The 17,468-nt window shown below is 44.2% G+C and overlaps 1 protein-coding gene across 1 annotated transcript in view; it reads right to left on the reverse strand.

Moving 5' to 3' along the window:
* Positions 1 to 497: 497 nt before the first annotated feature.
* The window catches only part of LOC306967736 (dual specificity calcium/calmodulin-dependent 3',5'-cyclic nucleotide phosphodiesterase 1A-like), a 58,049-nt gene continuing 41,078 nt past the window's right edge, over positions 498 to 17,468 (reverse strand). Inside the window, exons 6-16 of the mRNA XM_079562896.1 lie at positions 15,244 to 15,360; positions 12,432 to 12,572; positions 10,552 to 10,652; positions 7,777 to 7,902; positions 7,194 to 7,295; positions 5,824 to 5,944; positions 5,666 to 5,747; positions 3,052 to 3,172; positions 2,800 to 2,981; positions 1,285 to 1,440; positions 498 to 1,025 (exon numbers count right to left, since the gene is read on the reverse strand). Of these exons, the coding sequence (XP_079419022.1) occupies positions 961 to 1,025; positions 1,285 to 1,440; positions 2,800 to 2,981; positions 3,052 to 3,172; positions 5,666 to 5,747; positions 5,824 to 5,944; positions 7,194 to 7,295; positions 7,777 to 7,902; positions 10,552 to 10,652; positions 12,432 to 12,572; positions 15,244 to 15,360 (1,314 nt within the window). The 3' untranslated portion in view covers positions 498 to 960. The remainder of the gene's footprint in view (positions 1,026 to 1,284; positions 1,441 to 2,799; positions 2,982 to 3,051; positions 3,173 to 5,665; positions 5,748 to 5,823; positions 5,945 to 7,193; positions 7,296 to 7,776; positions 7,903 to 10,551; positions 10,653 to 12,431; positions 12,573 to 15,243; positions 15,361 to 17,468) is intronic.

Here is a 17,468-nt window from a genome sequence, read left to right on the forward strand (position 1 = left end):
CTCACTCCCAGCTGGTCTAACACATTTCTAGCATCCCGATTCTTCACAGGGATGGGTTTGTAACTAAGTTGCACGATGTCACAGTAATGCTGACAAAAACGTTTTGTAAGCTCTTTTGTTACAAACTACTTCACATATAATAAACTGAAGAAGGACCAAACTTTTTCAACTTCCCTACTAGTGAAAAAAAACATAAAAAAATATCTGACTAATATTTATCCATGAACACTTGTCATTAGAGCAGAAATGCATTTTTGTCCGAGTTTGCGAACTTTGTTTTTACCCGAGTACCAAAATCCCGTATTCTCCAGTGAGGAGAACGTTGTGAGCTGTGTCTGAACCACCAACAAAATGAATGCACTACATTGTCTACTATATAGTGTGGAACTATATAGTGAATAAAGGGTTCGAGGCGAGGGGGACATTCAGACACGGCCATGCACTTTATAAAGTTAAAAGTAAAATCCAATCACCATAATACTAACTTGAGTTCCCTGTTCATTTACACAAGCTCACAGGCCTTCAAAATAAACATGGCCGCCAGCACCAGGGCTACAATGCCGATGTCCACTCTAGTGTTCCATATATCCCTATGCTTAGAACAGGATTGGTCAGGGGGTTCACAGAAGCGAAAAGCAACATGGTCACGACACCTAAAGCTGGAGCTCACAGCGCCCCCCACTGCACAGGCCCCTACATCACCTGTGCTCCTCTTATTGTATACTGCCCCTGCAAGTGCACCTCTGCCACCCCACCTGACTCAGCTTTTTATTTTTACATTTCATGACTGTCTTTGGCGTATAGTCTATAATCTGAAGTCTGGTCTACTGGCAGGCAGATTTCTACGTAGTGTTACAACAAACATGTTTCTAGATTGAGTGTGTGTCGGCGAGATGGACAGAGTGGCCCCACAGGAGGTCAGTGTGTCCTCCAGGGGGTGAAGTCACATGACCAAAGTCCTCAGTCATCCTGGCTCTGCTCCACCTGCTCCTCGTCCTCCTCCTGCACCACATCTGGCCCCGCCCCTGGAACAGTTAACACCATATTTAATGAACAAGTCTATCGTCAATGGTCAAAATCACATTGTGATAAGGATTGGGATTCTAAATGTATTAGGGCCAAGCACAATCATGTCAGAGTGTTAAGTCATTCCTTTTGACATGGTTGGCACGGCAACAAGAGCAGCCCATTTAAGGTAAACATTATGTCTATTTGCCAAAATCTCCCCAAGCATTTTAAGAAAGTGTCCTATAGGTGTGAAGTAAGTTACATAAAACATCTCACCGTTCCAGTTTGTGTGGTCAGTTTCTGGGTCAGGTGGTTGGTCCTCCGAGCTCTGTGATTGGTCGGTTGTGTGGCAAGGAGACTCATGTGACTCACTCTCTGCACTCACTTTAGGCTCCGCCTCTTCTTTCTTCTCCTCTTCCTTTTTGGCCACCTCTGATACACAGCACATCAGAAAGTTTACTCAAAACCTAGAAGTTTACAGAAAGGGTTCAACTTCTCATGTTTGTTCCCAGAGTCAATAATAAACACGGTGAGGCTGCCTTTCAGTTTCCTGCAGCTGGAACAGTCTTCACGAGGATGTGAGACAGGCCTCAACTCTGACAATGTTCAAATCCAGGCTGAAAACTGTTTTTTTTTTACTGAAAGTTCACACACAAGTAACAGACAACTGTGAAGTGAAAGCAAAATGTTATCTTTGTATAATGTGTTGTAATGTTCTCAGAATTGCAGGACAAATTTACCCACAGCTACAAATAAAGTAACCTAACCTAAAAAATAGAAAAGTGAAAAGTGGGGCGTGCATAAGTATTCATACAGCATTATCCTGAGTGCATTAAATTGCCTTTATAACATTCCTAATGATGGCAGAATGTTCACAGCTTGGCCTTACCATTAAATAGAGGCCACCTGTGTGTAATCTAATCTCAGTATAATTACAGCTGTTCTGTGAGGGCCTCAGAGCTATGCTCACTAAACAGCATCATGGGTTTACAGCACTAACTTCCGCCAATCCCAGACATCGAAACTGAAGACAGCGAGTACAGATACAGCTGACTTATATGACACATATTAACAGCCTTCCAAACATTGCATTGTTGGTCCTTTGTTGTCCCTGCTATGTGCTATTGCAGAGTTGCTCATAATCAAAGTTCAAATCGGCATTGCAGTCAATAATTTGTTCCATCGCCAGTAGATCCATAAATTCTTGCATCCATTTTTCTATAGCAACAGTTTAATTTGCGTTTTTTCCAGTTAATCATTATTATTCTTTTTGCAGCAACGAAACCCAAGTTCACTACTTTATAGTGTTGTTTGTTTACCAATTGAGCATCTCATGTATCCCACATGTATCCCACTAAACAGGCAGCTGAGCAAAGGGGTAGGTTAGCGTTCAAGAACTTAGATATTGCACTAACTATTTGTGTCCAGAAATGACTGATCTCAGGACAATACCATAGCATGTGGATTAATGTTCCCCTTTGACTGCAACCTCCCCAGCATAAATAAGTAACATGCGGATCTATTAGTTTGACTTTGGCTGGTGTTACACACGCTCTATGCAGTGTTTTCAATTGTATCATCCTAAGTCTCACTGATTTGGATATTTTCGTTATGTTCTGCCAAATTGTTTTCCATTCTGACAGGGCCTACATCCTGTTCCCACTGTGTGTGTGTACGTTTATTTATAGTACGATCAGAACAATTGAGCAATTTCTAAAGACCAGAAACAGCCTTTATTAACAGTCATCTCTTTAAATGTATTATCCATTTGTCCAAGTGTGTGTGATGTACCATGCAGAGAGAGCTCCTTCCAGCGCTCCTTGTTGCGGGTGATGACCCCACTGAGGTGGTGTCGGAGGGTAGGCAGGTCGATGGCTGCCAGGGAGAAGTCAGTCTTGGCATCCGCGCTACCATGGCGAACGCTGCTGTGCCTCTGCGCCGCCTCCACTGTCCCTGTGCCACTGCCGGTCAGACTGCAGCAGAGATCACAGCTGAGCTTAGGCCTGGAGTCTCCTCCTCAGGGACACATGCTTTTACTGTTACCTGGACCTCCGGTTTCCGGACGCCTTGCCCTTCCGGTCCTCTTCAATCAGTGGGCCAATCACCTTCTCCATAGTGTCCACCAGGACGGTGAAAGTGGGTTCCACGATGAAGTCAATGAACCCTAGCAAAGACAAAGATTTGAAAGTTCATGTATGAAGAGTGTGTTTTAAATGATAGTCCAATAGACTGATTCCATGTGACACATCGTACATCAGGGGCACACGCCCGCAGGACCAGTGCAAAACAACGGGAAAAATATACTGTAGTAGCACCGCTACGCGATTGACACACATTTGTTTCCGTAATACTGCCCAGTAAGTCATTTTGTTTATAAAATCATTTTAATCAGAAGCAACAATCATATCAGCACCAGCTACCATAACCCACTTTTAGATAAGGGAGAGGAGGAGAGAGAAAGGAGAGGAGGGGAGCGAAGGGAGAAGAGGAGAGAGAAGGGAGAGGAGAAGGGAGAAGGAGAAGGAGGAGAGAGAAGGGTGAGGAGGAGAGAGAAGGGTGAGGAGGAGAGAGAAGTGAGAGGAGGAGAGAGAAGGGAGAGGAGGAGAGAGAAGGGTGAGGAGGAGAGAGAAGGGAGAGGAGAGAGAAGGGTGAGGAGGAGAGAGAAGGGAGAGGAGGATAGAGGAGGGGAGCGAAGGGAGAGGAGGAGAGAGAAGTGAGTGGAGGAGAGAGAAGGATAAGGAGGAGAGAGAAGGGTGAGGAGGAGAGAGAAGGGAGAGGAGGATAGAGGAGGGGAAAGAAGGGAGAGGAGGAGAGAGAAGTGAGTGGAGGAGAGAGAAGAGAGAGGAGGAGAGAGAAGTGAGAGGAGGAGAGAGAAGAGGAGAGAGAAGGGAGAGGAGGAGAGAGAAGTGAGTGGAGGAGAGAGAAGAGAGAGGAGGAGAGAGAAGAGGAGAGAGAAGGGAGAGGAGGAGAGAGAAGAGAGAGGAGGAGAGAGAAGTGAGAGGAGGAGAGAGAAGGGAGAGGAGGAGAGAGAAGTGAGTGGAGGAGAGAGAAGAGAGAGGAGGAGAGAGAAGGGTGAGGAGGAGAGAGAAGGGAGAGGAGGAGAGAGAAAGGTGAGGAGGAGAGAGAAGTGAGAGGAGGAGAGAGAAGAGAGAGGAGGAGAGAGAAGGGAGAGGAGGAGAGAGAAGGGAGAGGGAAGTGAGAGGAGGAGAGAGAAGAGGAGAGAGAAGGGAGAGGAGGAGAGAGAAGGGTGAGGAGGAGAGAGAAGGGTGAGGAGGAGAGAGAAGGGAGAAGAGGAGAGAGAAGGGTGAGGAGGGGAGCGAAGGGAGAAGAGGAGAGAGAAGGGAGAGGAGGAGAGAGAAGGATAAGGAGGAGAGAGAAGGGTGAGGAGGGGAGCGAAGGGAGAGGAGGAGAGAGAAGGGAGAGGAGGAGAGAGAAGGGAGAGGAGGAGAGAGAAGGGAGAGGAGGAAAGAGAAGGGAGAGGAGGAGAGAGAAGGGTGAGGAGGAGAGAGAAGGGAGAGGAGGAGAGAGAAGGGTGAGGAGGAGAGAGAAGGGAGAGGAGGAGAGAGAAGGGAGAGCAGGAGAGAGAAGGGAGAGGAGGAGAGAGAAGGGAGAGGAGGAAAGAGAAGGGAGAGGAGGAGAGAGAAGGGAGAGGAGGAAAGAGAAGGGAGAGGAGGAGAGAGAAGGGTGAGGAGGAGAGAGAAGGGGGAGGAGGAGAGAGAAGGGTGAGGAGGAGAGAGAAGGGAGAGGAGGAGAGAGAAGGGTGAGGAGGAGAGAGAGGGTGAGGAGGAGAGAGAAGGGAGAGGAGATCATTTCTGTGCATGCCGCTGGTCCACAGACGTTTCAGTATGTTTTTATACTGTAAGTACTGTATCTCAAAGTAAATATTTGTAACAAAGAAAATGTTGTGTATACTTCCTACTAAATCCTACAGAATTCTATCAATGTGAGAGCCTATTCACAGTACAGGAATCATTTAGAAACCCTCTTGAACAATGGCCCTCATGTAACTAGCATGTTTATCTCACAATCTAAAGTGGAAAATATCTGAACCAAATTTCATACTTGTATCACCGACTGTACGATTCCGGACAAAAATCAAGGCTACCCATTAATCAGAGAGGTTTAATCGTTTAGTTTCTGAGAGGAAATGTCCTCTGCGTTTGAAGGTTACAAATTAGCGGCTCCTTTTCGACAGTCCTAAAATGAAAAGGATTGAAATAACTTTGAGCAATGTCCCAGACGCTCTAGTAAATACTGTCTAGCTTACCAGACTGGATTACATCATCAGCACTGTTTGTAGAATGGGTCAAAGCAAAGGACAAATCTCATTACTTAGCCTGGCCGGTGGATGTGCTAAATGAGTGTAGCTGTGCAATATGATTTCAAGGGACAGTCCGAAAGAAAGTAGCTCTCCGGGACATGACGTGACCAGGACTGGGTACAGTGAAAAAAAAAAAAAAAGTTGTAAGTGTAACAAAGAAATTACGTGTACGATATGGTGCCTGGTGTTCCCAGCACAGTTCAGTCAAAAATGATAAAAAATGTCTTCTTGCATGTTATTGTTTTAGATAATGAATGATGCAGCACATTTTTCCGATACCATAAACTGCTAAAGTATAGAAAAAACAATTAGAACGCGTCAGAAATGATGTTTTACCGATCTGGGACTGGGCGATCATAGTGGCCTTGCGGTCGCACAGCGGGGAGAAGGGCAGGCCCAGCGCCACCTCTTTGTCGCCCTGGAACACAACAGCACAGTCTGAATGTGTGACGCTTCCACAGACAAAGCCGCCTGTGTTCATGTGGATGTGCTACCTGTCTGAAGAACTCCTCCATCAGGCTGTGGGTCCAGTGTTCGTGCAGGGGCCAGGACTTGGCTGGGTGACTGATGTCTGCGGCGTGGAGCACCAGGGACAGCACCTTCACCTTTTCCAGGCTGCAAACGTACACAGGGACACTTTAGCAGCAGACTGTGCGGAAATCAGCGATGAGCTAAGACTAGAAATCTGCATTTTTAACATTACCATGGTTACTGCCATGGAGCTTCAGTTACCCTCCACCTCAGTTTTAAAGTATAGGTTGTGTTCACGTGATATCGCAACATTCTAAAGAGCCTATAGTTTAAAATTGAGGTGGAGGGTAACTGAGGATTTTTCCGTCTTAGTTTTTGGTTAATATCTTAGTCTTGGCGTCGTGGAGACAATATTCAAAAACATGAGCGTGATGTTGGTCAGTAGAAAGGACTTTTAACCATAAAAATAGTTTGTGAATCCAATAAGTACCAAATACTGATGAGGAAAAACATTTGACAATTTTCATTTTGGAGATTTCTTACAAAACCTGTGTTTCTCACATTCTATACTGTGAGACCACATGGTGTCATAGAAGGGGGCGTGGCCTCGCCAATTGGGAAAACAGAGTCTTTTGGGAAACACAATTTTTCACTCTTTTTAGCCATTCACAGTGGATTGTTCAGTAGAAGCGAAAAACGGCAGTCGTAGCTAGCGTTAGCTAGCGTTAGCATTAGCAAGATGCTAACATGAAGCATCATAATTCAACATTTGTTAAAGTAGCTTTTGAATAATTAGAAAAAGTTTGGATTTTTCTCCAAATTGTTTTTCCCCTTAAATGTTTTCAAACATGACCATATATGGCCGATTCCAGAGATGCGTCTGTAGATCTATAGGCTCTTTAGAATGTTCTGAACAAGAAGAATTAGATTATTTCAAAACATATCTGTAGAGGTCTGAACAACAGGGTTAGCAGGCTTTCAAACTTCTTCAATAACTGTAGCCAAGGCTATTCTAATTTGGACCATAATACATTTTTACATAGCATCCCTGCTCTCAAAAACCCTACCACTACCACTAAAAACATGTACAATAGGCCAGGATGATTGGTGTGTGTGTGTGAATAACTGATGGCGGTCAGAGGGACCGTTGGCACAGATGTGTGCAGTTGCGACAGCGCTTCTGTCAGTCTCCCCCAGGGGAAACTGAAGCTACACCACCGAGTGTGGAGTGAAGGTAAAATTGTCTCATGTGAAGCGCTTTGTGACCATGTCTGTGAAAGGCGCTATAGAAATAAAGCTCTTCTTCTTCTTTTTCAATGTCCTACACACCAATGTGCCCCAAACATTGTTATGTTCACAACATTTATACTCTAGACACAAAAGACTTTCTGACCTGGGTGTCTGTGACAGGGAGTTCCTCATGGTCTTGATCTGCTGGAAGTGGCAGGACATGTCAGTGGACATCACCATCTCAATGACCAGAGACCTCAGCTCCCTGTGGGACACACACATGCAGGATGTCCAGCAGTTACCAGTTAGTCCAACTTGTCTGGGACTGGAGCTGTCAGGGCTGGTAGACTTGATCATCCTCAACTCATCAAGAGTACCAACAGAGCCACTCTTGTTTCCTGTATGCTAGCAGCTGAAATACTGGCTGTGCTGGGACGGCAAAATCTAAATTAATCGAATGATCACATAGGAAGTTTGATGTTACCTCTTTGATGTCTTTTCTTTCAATAAAGAGAAGAAAAAAAAAAAGTCTGCTCATCCCGTGTGGCTGTTGTGAAGCTATGGCGATTGACAAAAAGATTTGATCAAAGATGTGCAAGTGGCCCTTTAACAGCTCCAGGTATGTTTATGGTGTTGGAACAACATTGAAACATGGTACAGTAGCTCTCAAAAGTCAGCTCTGCATAATATGCCCCTCTGCTTTATGGTACCAACTGACTTTTCCCTGATCACTGCTCAGCGCTCACCTCCAGTCGTCCTTGTTCAGATTGATCAGGATGTTCATTTCCTCGTCTGCCATCAGCCTGTAGGCAGCACTCACATGGTGGTTCTCCAGCACCGAGCGGTCATTGTAAAGAATGGCCACCTCTGACCTGGAAGCACACAAGTCCATTTCTTTGTTTTACCTTGTTGTACCTTGTGTCACTGATCATGTGTCATGGGGCTGTGAAAAAGTATTTGCCCCCTTCCATATTTCTTCCATTTGTTTATATTTACCACACTTAAATGTTTCCGATCACCAAACCTATTTTTATATCACACCAGGACATTATCAGTGAACACAAAACGCATTTTCAAAATGATTATCACATTTATTAGGGGAAAGAAAAATCCAAACCTCCATGGCTCTGGGTGAAAAAGTAAATGCCCCCTCTGTGATTCGCTGTGAATAAGCAGATGTTTAGAAAAGCTGAGTTCAGTGTCTTTGCCCACTCCCAAGTCTGATTATCTCCAAGTTTGTTGAATCAACAAAATAACACATTTAGACCGGTCATACAAATAAAGAAGGCAACACAATCTCATAAGAAAACCAGTAATGCCACGAACGACTCATCCAGGAGGTCACCAAAGAACCCAGAACGACTCATCCAGGAGGTCACCAAAGAACCCAGAACGACTCATCCAGGAGGTCACCAAAGAACCCAGAACGAGTCATCCAGGAGGTCACTAAAGAACCCAGAACGACTCATCCAGGAGGTCACCAAAGAACCCAGAAGGACGTCTGAAGATCTACACATAAACATCTTCTTCTGAGACACTGAACAGTGAAGAGGCACCAAGAGCCCCCACACCTGCAGCACGGAGGAGGCGTCACAAGAGGAACTACAGGAAACAACAAAAGGGACCAACGAGGAGATGGTGATAGACTGTGGAGGGAGCTGTGCAGGAGGAAGAGGAAGGACGAGGTGGAGCTGACCAGTGCAGGACACCACGCTCTGAGACGGGGACAAGCCCAGGAGGCGGTGCACCATTTCAGATGATCAGAGGAGACAGAGGGCAGATACAGTTTCTCCATCCTCCAAGGTCATGCGGGTGGAGTGGCTGTAGGACAACGAGATCATCGACCCGGCCGAGGACAGGAACTTCTACATCACCGTGGACCACAACCTGATCATCAAGCAGGCTCGTCTGTCCCACACGGCCAACTACACCTGTGTGGCCAAGAACATCGTGGCCAAGCGCAAGAGCTCCACCGCCGTGGTCATCGTCTACGGATTTCCCATCAACCAGTGCTCCTCCTGTGACCAAAACAGTGAAGATGGCGGCCGCGACACAACGATCTTTCACCAAAGAAAAAAAAAGAGTGGTGCGCACTGAATGGGTGCTGCTGCCGGATGCTCTCTCATCGAATGCAATTTCTCTATCTGTGAGATCAATAAAGTATCATCTTATCTTATCTTACAGCTTCAATGGGCTCAGTCAAAGTCCATAACTATAAGATAGACACGGGGCAAAAATGGCTTCCACGGAGAGTTCTGAGTCAAAAACCACTGCTGACAAATAAGAACGCATCAGCTCGTCTCTCATTTGCCAAAAAAATTTTTGATTATTTCCAAAACTTTAAGAGAAATGATCTGTGGACTGAGGAGACCAAAGCTGAACTTTTGTCATGTCTCGCTACATCTGGTGTAAAAACAACCCAGAATTTGAATTAAAAAATACACCACCATGTCCAGTAAAACATGGAGGTGTCAGTGTGACGGTCTGGGGCTTTGCTGCTTCATATATATATATATATATATAAAAAACTCTTCCTCACCCTCCGCCGGCGGTCTCTTTATCCTCCAAGCTCGGGTCCTCTACCGCCGGCCTGGGAGTTTGAGGGTTCTGCGCAGTATCTTTGCTGTTCCTAGAACTGCACTTTTCTGGACCGAGATGTCTGATGTATTTCCTGGGATCTGCTGGAGCCACTCCTCCAGTTTGGGGGTCACTGCCCCGAGTGCCCCAACGACCACGGGCACCACTGATGCCTTGACCCTCCAGGTTTTCTCCAGCTCTTCTCTGAGCCCCTGGTATTTCTCTAGTTTCTCATGTTCCTTTTTCCTGATGTTGAAGTCGCTTGGTATTGCTATGTCGACCACAACGGCTTTCCTCTGCTCTTTGTCCACCACCACAATGTCCAGTTCCAAATTCAAGTTTTGGAGTGACCAGATCAAAGTCCAGCCTTAGATCCATTTATGCTGTAGTGTGACCTCAAAAGGGCAGTTCATGCACAAAAACCCTCCAATATCGCTGAGTTCAACTCATTCTGTAAAGAACAGTGGCTAAAATCCCTCCTCAGCGATGTGACAAACTCAATACCAGTTATCACAAACACTTGACTTCAGTTATTCCTGCAAAGGGCGAAACAACCAGTTATTAAGTTCAGGAAGCATTTACTTTTTCACACAGGACCACAGAGGTTTGGATTTTTCTTTGCCATAATAAATGTGATATAAAAAAATGTCTTGATGAAAATAACATTTAAGTGTGGTAAATATAAACAATACTGTTTCACGGCGCTGTACATTTGTCTCAATCATTCATCTTACATGCGTTTTACTCGTCATTTGTCGTGTGCTTAGGCGAGCACAGTCATGTGTTCAATAATACGTTGAACTGCTCTGTTGTGAGGCTGCATGAGAATTGCGGTTGCATTTTATAACATACGCGTAGAGGTCTAAATGACATGGTTTATACTGCCTAAACTTTAGTATGTTCGATGCCTGTGTATTTGAGAGTTTACTGATTATGTGGTTTACCTGGTGTGCATGTGAAAGTTGTTGGTTGTTCCTGTATGCTCAAAGTCATGGATGGCGGCTGCGAAGACCATAGCCAGGATCTCTAGCTCACTCAGCCAGTGCTGCAGACAAGATAGAAACCAGAACAATTTAAATTCCCCCAAGGGACCGTGAGTTTGATTCCAACACAACACTTAGATTAGACTTTAGACTTTATTGTCCCCGGGGGGAAATTCTTTTTTCCATACACAGTGCATGTTTGACAAAAGGACAGACAGAACAACAGAGAACACACAAACATTATGGGATGCACTCAGCAGGGCCGCATCTGAGCATCTGTATCTCCATCCTGAGGGCAGAGGGGTGAGTTGTGGTGAAGTGGAGTTGAATATGAGTTCCTTTGTTTTATTGATGTTGTGGTACAGATGATTATCTTCACACCATTGGGTGACGTGTGTGACAGTGTGGTTGTAGTCCAAGTCCATATTAGGGTTATTGTCTGAGAGTAGAGCAAGAATGGAGCTGTCGTCTGAGTATTTACGTGGCGACTGGCGAGGCACTGATCCTGTCATCTGTGTACAGTGTGTAAAGGAAAGGGCTGAGAACACACCCAGTGTTTATGGTGAGAGTAGCTGATGTGGCAGATCTCAGCAGTAAGACGTGATGTCTGTTTTTCAGGAAGTTGTGGAGGAGCTGGTGGAGATGTTGAGGTGTTGCAGGTTCCAGCTCATCAGATGCCTCTGGATGGAGTTGAAGGCTGAGCTGAAGGCCACAAAGAGCACCCGAGCAAAGTGACCAGGAGAGTCCAAATGCTGGAGAACAAGGTGTAGCAGACAGGCCACAGCGTCCTCTGTGGCCCTCTTGGAGGGGGTCCAGTTGAGTGTTGGCGACAGGCAGGATGATGTTCAGCAGCAGCTTCTCCAGACACTTCATTATAATGGATGAAAGTGCCACAGGTCGGTAGTGGTTTAATTCTATGGGTCTAGGCTTCTTTGGAACCCAAATTATTGTTGCTGTTCACAGGATATGAACAGGCACGGAAGTCATCAGTGATGTTGCCACAGCATAGATCCAAGATGAACATGGTTCATGGTTTTAAAGGAGCGTATACATTTTCATACTGATTCCTTTCAATGTAACAGAATAGGGTTGGAGATATTAGCTGGACTCTGGGATAGATACTTTGTGGGGGTGAAAGGAGAGGACAAGGATTTTTTTCAAGCCCAATCTAAATGGTCATGTCCATTCCAGCGATGGCAACGTGCTATTTCAAAGATCTACAACCAATGGGTGCAGAATACCAACACTCCTTTTATACGTTAGTAAACATAAGTAAGCATCTTGATTCTGGGCTTTCTCCCTTCCAGAGAAGATCATAATGATTATTCATTCACATCATGAACTCAGTGATGGTAAGCTATGTAGCCACAGCTGCCCAGGGGTGGACTGACGGAAGCAAGGCTGCCAATCTGCACTCACACACTACATACACCCAGGCTTCTCCCATCCAGGTACCAACCAGGCCCTACCAGCTTAGCTTTAGAGAACTCATGGGATCAAGCATAGCAAAGCCTGTAATGGGCAGCACTTATCCCCCAAATTAATACATTGTTTGTGTCAAACTGGTTAAAAATGTGGAATAGGCATTTCTTCCACCTCCCGACTTAGTTTGATTTCCAGATATTTAAATCCATTTCATTGTGGGTAACGTGTGGGTGCTGTCCAGTGGGTGCCCAAGTGGAGGTTGGGTGTCTCTGCCATGCCACTTTTGGTGGTGGTGGCCTTTAGCTGCGGCTGGTCTGCAGACGGTTCCTCTGATGGGTTTCTCTCACCTTGTTCATCCACACCCAGCCTCAGCCTATGTACTTCATCACTATTATTCTTTTGTGTATGTGCTTTACCATGAGGCCGGTGTGCATCATGAGGAAGTGCGCGGTCTGAGTGACGTCGGCCGCGTGGATTAGGTTGTGGTATGGGTTACGGTGTTTGCTGTAACCTGCCTCCAGAGCCTCCACAAACAGCACAATCGCCTGGACTGGGATCTGCACAGAGCAAAGTGTAAAGATTGATGCAGTGACCAGGGACCCATCAGAAGTTAGACACAGTATAATGCCGTGCATATTGAAGATTAATGGGGCTTTTTTAATTTTCCCTTTTTGTACACACTGATCATTTTGTTTTTCTGTAATGCATGATTTGCTGATTGTACTACAAATAGTGCTCGTAAGATTTGTTTTCAAGGACCCCAGGTCACAAACTAAACTGAACTGATCCACTCAGAGGGGGTCCAAGCCACTCCAACCAAGGGCCACCCCTGCAGAGGGAACTGCAAAAAAGACCAAAAGCAAACTTATTAGCAAAGGCTGTTTCTGGTTGGACGTACACTTCATGTATTTCTAGTTTGGAAAGCATTTAGAAAGCAACTAACAACAGCAAAAGCTTTTAAAATGTAGTTTAGTGAACACAGGGAAAATGAATAGTAATCTCCTGGGTTTTTTTCGTCATAGAAGTCACCTGGCAGTGACACTGACGTCACTATGATATTTTTTTTTTTTAGGAAATTACATATTTTCTTAACAAAAACTGTAAAGTGGCGTATCTGACCTAAATGTATTAGATCATTTGGTGGGTTATTGTGCTTTAGATGGGGGTGGGTCATTCACAAACCTTCAGGAAGCATTTGAGTCCCCACACAAGAAGAGCCATGAAAAATTCTTATGTTTTGTATTTTTAAAACTGCTGCTTCTGCTGCTCTATATTTTTTCATTATGACAAGGGTGGTTTATTTCATTTTATCTTTTATTTATTGGAATTAGGACAGTGCACATTAATCGACACATCAGCACAAAGCCTCAATGTAAATGTATCAGAATTAGCATAATAGCGCAATTGATATAATATATCACTATCCATTTTCCTAAGGCAGGTAAAAAAAAACACTAACCGACAGAAGAGATATACAGACATAGTACATGGAACAAGCTACAGTCACAGGGGTCATAACAAGAGGTTACATTGATAATCTACCTGTGAGACCTTTTTAAAAGTGTGGTCATTGACACAGTTCCTGATGAGGAGGCAGTGAGTTCCATGACTGAGTGCCTCTGATAGACACCACCATTTGACTGAAATTGGTCCTGCGTAAATGCACATTACAGTCTCCTCTGGTCAAAGTTCTGGTATTTACTCGAGTGTTGCTTATTACGTATTTTATATAAATTAAGCAGGCACCCAAAAACTTCTGAAAACTCTCAAAATTCAATATATTAGCCTATACCTACTTATATTGTTACAGCAATGATAAAGGAAAGGGATTCATATTGGTCTGATGTATGAGACCATGTGGTATAACCATAGACTGTAAAGAAGAATAGACATCGTCTGCTCACTCCTCCCCGTTTACCATAATGACCACATTCAAAAAGGAATCCATGGCGGATTTACTGACCGGGCATGTTCCTAAAAAGGACAGAATCTTCACTGTAGACTCGACCCCCGCGGGGTTTGTAGTTCGGTCGTAACCGCGGCATTAGCTCTAATGCTAACGGCCTGTCAATCAACGTCGCTGTAGAAAGTTTGAAATAATGAGGCACCAGGCTTTACAGTTGTCTATAACGTGTCTAAAGTGCAATGCTTTCTAATGGAAAACTAGCTTGTTCTGCCACCTCTATATGGAGGTACTACAGCAATGGAGGGCAATGGAGGGCAATGGCGTCCTCTAGCGTCATGGTCATACACCAGAGCATCCAGCGGCCATATTGTATAACAGTAAGTTATACGGCTGATGATCACTGACTGTCGTCAAACTTGACAAACTAAATTTAATTATATGTACAATTTTCTTAATATGCTGCCTAAAGTCATTAAAATTGTTTAACCACATCGAACCGCTCGCCATTAACTATCACAGACGTGATGTGTTCACTCTGCTCTTACTGACCAGTGGGGTGTGTGGATGGTCTGCTGATGTGTTCACTCTGCTCTTTCTGACCAGTGGGGTGTGCAGATGGTCTGCTGATGTGTTCACTCTGCTCTTACTGACCAGTGGGTGTGTGGATGGTCTGCTGATGTGTTCACACTGCTCTTACTGACCAGTGGGGTGTGTGGATGGTCTGCTGATGTGTTCATACTGCTCTTACTGACCAGTGGGGTGTGTGGATGGTCTGCTGATGTGTTCACACTGCTCTTACTGACCAGTGGGGTGTGTGGATGGTCTGCTGATGTGTTCACACTGCTCTTACTGACCAGTGGGGTGTGTGGATGGTCTGCTGATGTGTTCACACTGCTCTTACTGACCAGTGGGTGTGTGTATGGTCTGCTGATGTGTTCACACTGCTCTTACTGACCAGTGGGGTGTGTGGATGGTCTGCTGATGTGTTCACACTGCTCTTACTGACCAGTGGGTGTGTGGATGGACTGCTGATGTGTTCACACTGCTCTTACTGACCAGTGGGGTGTGTGGATGGTCTGCTGATGTGTTCACTCTGCTCTTACTGACCAGTGGGGTGTGTGGATGGTCTGCTGATGTGTTCACACTGCTCTTACTGACCAGTGGGGTGTGTGGAGGCGTCTGCTGTTGTGATATACACATTTATTTTTAAGGCTTTTTTTATTACTCTTAAACAGGGCACACAAGGATGAAAGTGAGCGTGGCCTGCATCGTTCTGCTCCTATTGAAGGGGATAAATATTGTGCTCTCAGGCCAAGTGTTACCCTGTAACGGTTGATCAGGTCGTAACGCGTCAGGAGGTCATACACCAGGAACTTGAGGGCATGGTCTCCTGTGGCAGTTTGGAACGAGAACACATCAAACGTCCACTGGTCCACTTCCTGCAAAACGGAAAAAAAAGAAGCAACATTTAAATTTGTTATGAAATGGCTTCTTTTCAGGCTTCGAAACGGCAAGGCAAGGTAACTTTATTTATACCACGCATTTCATACACAAGGCCTCCGACGGACCCTCACACCAGAAAACCTACAAAACAATTAATTCTGGAGCGTTGTAGAGACCACAGTGATTGAAAGTATTGGCGCCGTGCTGACCACTCATACAGCTGCTGGGTCACTATGTCTCAAGGTCAAATACGCACAAATATCAACTTTTCATAGAAAGTTGCATAGTGCACCTTTAACAGAGCATAATTTAATATAATAAGAATATAATACTATAATAAGAATATGATGTGAAGTGTGACATTGTGGGCCTTTCAAGAAAATTATCCACATTCTGGTGTGAGATCTACATAAACCTGTACTGATAATGTTGACAACTGTAAAGATGATTGATTCATAATTACAAGAACATTTTATATGATGTAGGTTATTGTTTAAAGTGTTGACACATGAGACCCATTTTTTGCAAAAACACAATTAAACTTAAGGTTTTTATTAGTTTGAGTTTTTTGTGAAGTGTATTGGTTCACTTCCTTATTGGACTGGCAGGAAGTGACAATTTTATACCGTTGCCGTGCCAACCATATTATATCAATGAGAAATTAGTGAGTCAGAATTCTAAGGAAATTTCCATAGAAATCACAGAAAGGCTGAGCCTTGTTGCGAATGGCTACCGGACCAAATTGAAATTGAACGTTTGACCCATAGAAATGAATCGGGAAGCCTGGCATCTACAGTCCGGTCCATTACTCTTGGGACATTTCTCAAACTTGAAATGAACTCTGGACGTCTCATCTGTTCCTTATAGATGGGATACTTATGGTCATTTAAGTGGGAGGTAATTAAAGAGTAAAAGATCCGCACAACTTTGTAGCTCCCAAGCTTTTTTAATGCTCACCGAGTAGTGACGTTTCGGGCCTTAGCCCTTCTTCAGACGATTAAAACAGCTCAAACATATGTACATTTAAGTGGGAGGCTCACATACAAACACTTCCTACACCATTCATCTGATTTGGATGTAAGCCTCAAATGAAAGCTGAAAATCTGCAGTTTAAGCAAATCTTTGTTGTTTCATTTGAAATCCATTGTGGTGGTTATTAGAACCAAAAACATAAGAAGTGAGTCGATGTCCCAGTATTTATGGACCTGACTGTATAGTATGCTAACATATGGGAAGGGATGTTGCATTTTGTTCTTTTCATTTTTATCATTTCTGAGGTTTCTTGATCATTAATATCTTCATAAGATGATGTTTAGTGGCCGCTAGATGTGTATCCGACCCACAAAAAGCAGAAACTTAACTGAAATTGAGTTAGCATTTAGCTCAAAGGACACTTTTATACATTCATTTGTATCTAAAGTAAAATCTCCAAAGGTCTGTACATTCATTAATGTTTTCTAACGAGGCTTAGACAGAAATATAGTTGATGGTTGCCAACAGCTGAAAACATCTGGATCAATCATAATTTGCAGTGTTTGATGGCTAATGCTAACATCTATAGGAAAAATACAGCACATTGAGCAGACTCCCAGACTAGCCGACTGGCTAACTGTCCACATATGTTTGGATCGAACGCCGCTTATCCTTTTTATTTCTCTTCGTTTCTCTGGAACGTTCCCTCTCTCTATGTCATTAAACTTTTCTTCTTAACTTTTCTTCATTAATGATGTGATTATCCAAATGTAAAGCAAAATTGCCAGAACCAATGGTCAATGTATGTTATTATTTTATTTATTTATTCCCTTTGATTATATTATACCGACCTATTCAGATTATGTGGACATGCCATACCTCATTTGAAAGCACAGCATCTACTGAATGTCAACGAGATTTAGGTGTAGGATCTGGCAACCCTGGCCTTTTTTTCAGTAAATCCGAGGCTTGATTGGAACATGTTTATTGTGTATCTGTGAACACAAATGAATGCTGCAGTCTAGTATAGTTACGTATTACATATATACGGGGTGTTTGGGCTTTTCTCCCTGTGAAGGGACGATCCTCCCCTCGGAACTGATGCAATGTCTCACCCATGGCCTCACAGTCT

This window comes from Gobius niger (assembly GCF_951799975.1).
Source record: "Gobius niger genome assembly, chromosome: 9".
NCBI lineage: Eukaryota > Metazoa > Chordata > Actinopteri > Gobiiformes > Gobiidae > Gobius > Gobius niger.